The sequence below is a fragment of the Meleagris gallopavo genome, chromosome 13 (genome assembly GCF_000146605.3).
Source record: "Meleagris gallopavo isolate NT-WF06-2002-E0010 breed Aviagen turkey brand Nicholas breeding stock chromosome 13, Turkey_5.1, whole genome shotgun sequence".
Taxonomy (NCBI): Eukaryota; Metazoa; Chordata; class Aves; order Galliformes; family Phasianidae; genus Meleagris; species Meleagris gallopavo.
The window spans coordinates 1,861,467-1,865,791 of NC_015023.2; the positions used below are offsets into that span (position 1 = coordinate 1,861,467).

Genomic DNA, 4,325 nt, shown 5'->3' on the forward strand with positions numbered 1-4,325 from the left:
TTATCAGTTTGCACTTTAATAGAATTTCTTTGTTCAGACTTGATAGTGCCTTTGAAAACACTCTCTTGGAATCAGTCTAAATTATGTGAAAGAAAATATATTCCAAAAATCAGAAGTACAATGTATGTGTAACAATTTACAGAAGAGGAAAACACATGTGATCTCACGGCACTTTTTGATGGATGCTATCCTCCTCTCAAGCTATTTCCACTAAAAGTAACTGGAAAGAGGTGATAGCAGTGTCAGACTTAATCTTCTTGATAAAAAGAGTGGAATGAATATACAATATATTTTGACACCTATGATATATTCTGAATAACTTCTTATCGATTTCAATGTATTTAATAATATTCCCCATCTTCTCCCTATTCAAAGGAACACCATTCAATTTTGATATCCACTGAGAAGATAGTAGTCTGTTTGAGCTTGAAGGATTGTTTATTTTTACCTGCTCCCTTCATCATTGATTTTTATTTCCGTGAGCATTTTGCACTTCCCCTGATACTCTCTTTTCATTGGGATCATGACAAAAATTTACATATTAGTGAGTTAGAAAGTCAAGGTTAAAATCTGCATTCTGACAAATTAATTTTGACTTCAGATTGTAAAAGGAAAATGTATCCCCTGCAGCTCTCACAAATCTGTGTGTTCTCTCCTTCTTTCACTTCTCATCTGTTTTGTGAGCTGTACCCAAAACTCCATTTTGTCTTCTTTCAGTTTCTTTGCTGCCTTTTGTATGAGGTCTATTTCCAGGTATCTTTCATCCAGATCATACTGAGGCCAATGTACCAAGCCTTCCCCATTGGGATTTCTGGAAACACAAAAATGAGAAGTTACCTCTCCATTTGTGCGCTGACTTCTCAACCTGAGATCGTTTCAGAAGACTAACAGGAGCTCAGATTGCACGATTCTAGAGCCTGAACAGATGGATGTTTTTATCAAAATGCTCATCACTGGAACAGCAAACATGTAATAATGACTGCCATTACACTGGGATCTTCTAATCCTCCACTGCAGATACAAATTAGCTCTTTGGATTTTATTTTGGATTGCGCGTTCATTTCCAGAGTTTTTCTTGCAATTGTTAAGAAGAGAAACTATTTGTTTCAGTACTCATCTTAAACTCTGCCACATTTGCAGGAGCTACCAAGCTGCTGCTATGCTTCAGGCAGCACAGACAAAACTTGAGCTGCAGTTAGCACTGCGGATCTCACCCGTTTCTAGCAAAGTTAGTCCAGTACTTCATAACAGTTCTGCTAAGTTTATTTTCTTCTTCTGTAGCATTCCCTGCAAAGTGAGAGAAGAAGTGGCAATATTCAAAGATCAATAATCAAAAAAACAGCAGTCCAAACAATTCCATGGCAAAGGAGCTATGGATTCTATTATTTCTAAACAAAATTCTATTCTGAATGTGCTCAGGTGAGTAAAATTGATAACAATGTAGATTTTAAAAGAATTGTTTAGCAAGCCCAGATAACTCACCAGCTAAGAATGGCTTTCCAAAGACAAAGGCAATCTCACTTCCATGATCTGCTTTTACAAACTCTGGTACGACACCTGAGGCTGAGCTTGGTCGATGTTGAAATTCATAGAAGTAGACTGGGTGGCCAGCATCTAACAGAAAATAAATTTAAAAACGAGAATGCTAGTATTGCAAATGCCACCAAATGCCAAATGCATTTGCATTGATGATAAACGTTCACCAAAGCTAAACTGATAAAATGAAAACACTAATAGTTCTTCTGCTAACAAAATGTGATACATACATAAAGTCCGAAGACACGCTCAAGAATGGAAGACAACGTTTGTTTGAATAGATGCTGAATTAGAGACTCACCTCTATGGTATCTAGCCACTTCAATGGCAGACAAAACAAACAAGTGATCTCCTATTGCATCAAGAAGGCCATCTCGCACCTGAGCACGGCTCTCTGCTTTCCCTATGTATTCATTGAATACAAGGTCAATGATGTCTGAAGTAAAACCCTGAAATGAACAAGAAAGGTACTTTTTATAATGAGAACCCACCCTAAAAGGAGTAACAGTGTAAACAGAGAGTGCCACCTGCATGTCTCTGGCTAGACTCCAAACATCACCATCTTTCAGAAAAAATCCCCTGCTGCGTCCAAGCAGAGCTCACAGTTCACAGTGGAGCACCTTTACCTAACCTAGATGTTCTTAGGGAGAAGGGATTTGCAAGATCAAAAAGGATGCCCTCAAATGCCTTTAGATAAATACCAATTGGTGATGCTAAGAGATAGATACGGTACTCTGTTCTTCCTTTGGTGGAAACAACCCTTGTAAGAGAAATGAAATCCTGCTGGATTTCATAAGATCCATTTCTTGCTGCAGACGGCCATAACTTACTCCCCTTCAGAAAAACCCTGGGCTCTGCCATTCCCAGACTATGATAGATTCCTATGGCTCTACATGATCCTTTACTGGCTATGTTTATCAACTTCTCAATTCTAACCTATTAATCTGCAATTTTTCAAGTTTCCTAGTTTCAGGAGAGCACAAAACAACCAGAAAGCTGAGAGCTTTGTAAATCACAATGAAGCAAAACCTCCCATGTCTACACGCAGGTCTCCTGGTGCTACGCATCCCACGGTGTCCTTTCTGGTCTCCAAGTGAAGCTTCAGAAACATGAATACTGAATTATTCCACTAAAGAAGTAGCAATGGGTTGATCTGGAAATGGTCTCTTACCTCAAATGATGACTCTAATATGTTCTTTAACACTTGATACGCAACTTCTTTGTCCAGACCGTCTGTAAAATCAGGAAATTTCATTACCTGCATAACAAAGAGATTACATATTTTAGGGCCAATCTTATATTCACAAACTTATATCTGAATAAAGCCATTATAAGTTTCTTACTTTAGGAAGGCCCCATCCAAATTCACTGTTAGTGATTCCTACTATATATGGGATTGCACTGATTGCTTTTTCAGACAGTAATTGCCTGGGACTCTTTGGAAAAAATACACCATCCACACATGAACCGATGAACATAGCTGGCTGGAAAAAAAAAATAAACAAACAAAAGGCAGAATGATTTACATAAGTTTTGCTTCTGAGAAACATTTTTACATTTTTACAGTATTTTCAAAGCAAAACAAACTAAGTACTAAGTGAAAATATAGGTAATTTTCCTCAATAGATATTTGAACCAGAGAAGATTTGTGCATATTGGCATTATATCTGAAGTATTCACGAAATGTAGGTTACATTTAGTTTACATCTCTCTTAGCAAGCGCAATGCTATTCTGAATGTGTGATGCTGTGAGAGGATAACCAAGTTTTGAGTTGAATATGCAAAGTAACAGGAAAGCTAGCACTGTGATATGAAATTTAGAGAAGGACATAGTCACGATGTTAAGTAATGTTCAGGCTCTTCAGAGAAACTGTGACTCTCACACTTTTGTCTCTTCCCTTGACAGAACCTGACAGTGAAACATGTGTAGCTCAATGTCCATACAAAGTTAAAGAGAAGGAACCTGTTCACAATTCTCAGGTGAGGTATAGCATAGCTGAAATACTGTCCTATCTCAAAACGTAAAGAATGGACAGATGTTAGATAGACTTCAAGTTCTCTTAATATTACAGGACATGTACAGCATGCTCTGTTATGATCAAATTTGAAATGCCGCTCATATACAAGGTATAATTTCACCTACCATTTTTAGAGTTATCTGTTCTATCTCTTCCTCTGTTTTTCCTCTTAAGCATTCAACCAGAGCAGCAGAACTGGATTTTTCACAGCCAGATGCAGCAGCAATTCTCTGCAATCAATAGAAACGAGTCACATTCAATTACTAATTATCCATATACTTCCCATACATGGGCTCTGTGTGCCACTGAGTCTGGTGTCCAGAGTAGGAAGAGTTGGGGGGGGGGGTGTCAAAATTTCTCAGAAAGGACCATCAAAGCCAGAAGTATTTCAGCTGTAAATGCCAAGATAGGAAGCTTTCATAACCCTTCATCTTGTGGGCTGAACAGAAAGACAAAACCCACTCCTCCAAAATATCTCCATTCACTAACAGACCAAGGTAGTTGTTCTGGGATGTAACAAACAGGGCTGAGAAGTCTGGATGGCATAAGTAGTTAGAGTAATGCATACATAGAATATAATCATGTAGATGATAAAAAAAAATAGCACATTGCACCCTTCTCAATGATGCATAGTCTTTTTGAATGAAGTAAGGCTATTTCTCAGCTGTCATTACACAGATAGACCTCAGTGCAGTGCTGCCTCTTTTACATCCCAGATGAGCCAAACAAGCTCTTGGAGCTTGTTTCTTACAGATGACAAATTGGGTTGAA

The 4,325-nt window shown here is 38.1% G+C and overlaps 1 protein-coding gene across 1 annotated transcript; it reads right to left on the reverse strand.

Moving 5' to 3' along the window:
• LOC116217127 (fatty acyl-CoA hydrolase precursor, medium chain-like) lies at positions 1-3,805 on the reverse strand. Its single transcript, XM_031555425.1, has 7 exons — positions 3,680-3,805; positions 2,880-3,020; positions 2,708-2,794; positions 1,838-1,985; positions 1,483-1,614; positions 1,215-1,287; positions 1-811 (listed from the first exon to the last, which is right to left on the reverse strand). The coding sequence occupies exons 1-7, from the start codon at positions 3,680-3,682 to the stop codon at positions 634-636; spliced, it is 762 nt and encodes a 253-aa protein (XP_031411285.1). The 5' UTR covers positions 3,683-3,805; the 3' UTR covers positions 1-633.
• Between the last annotated feature and the right edge of the window lie 520 nt (positions 3,806-4,325).

Bases quoted from the DNA above. Each gene is read 5' to 3' on its own strand.
- LOC116217127 (XM_031555425.1), bottom strand. The intron at 1,615-1,837 runs GTGAGTCTCTAA...ATTTTCTGTTAG, and splicing joins AGTGGCTAGATACCATAGAG to ATGCTGGCCACCCAGTCTAC. The intron at 1,288-1,482 runs GTGAGTTATCTG...CTCACTTTGCAG, and splicing joins TGGAAAGCCATTCTTAGCTG to GGAATGCTACAGAAGAAGAA.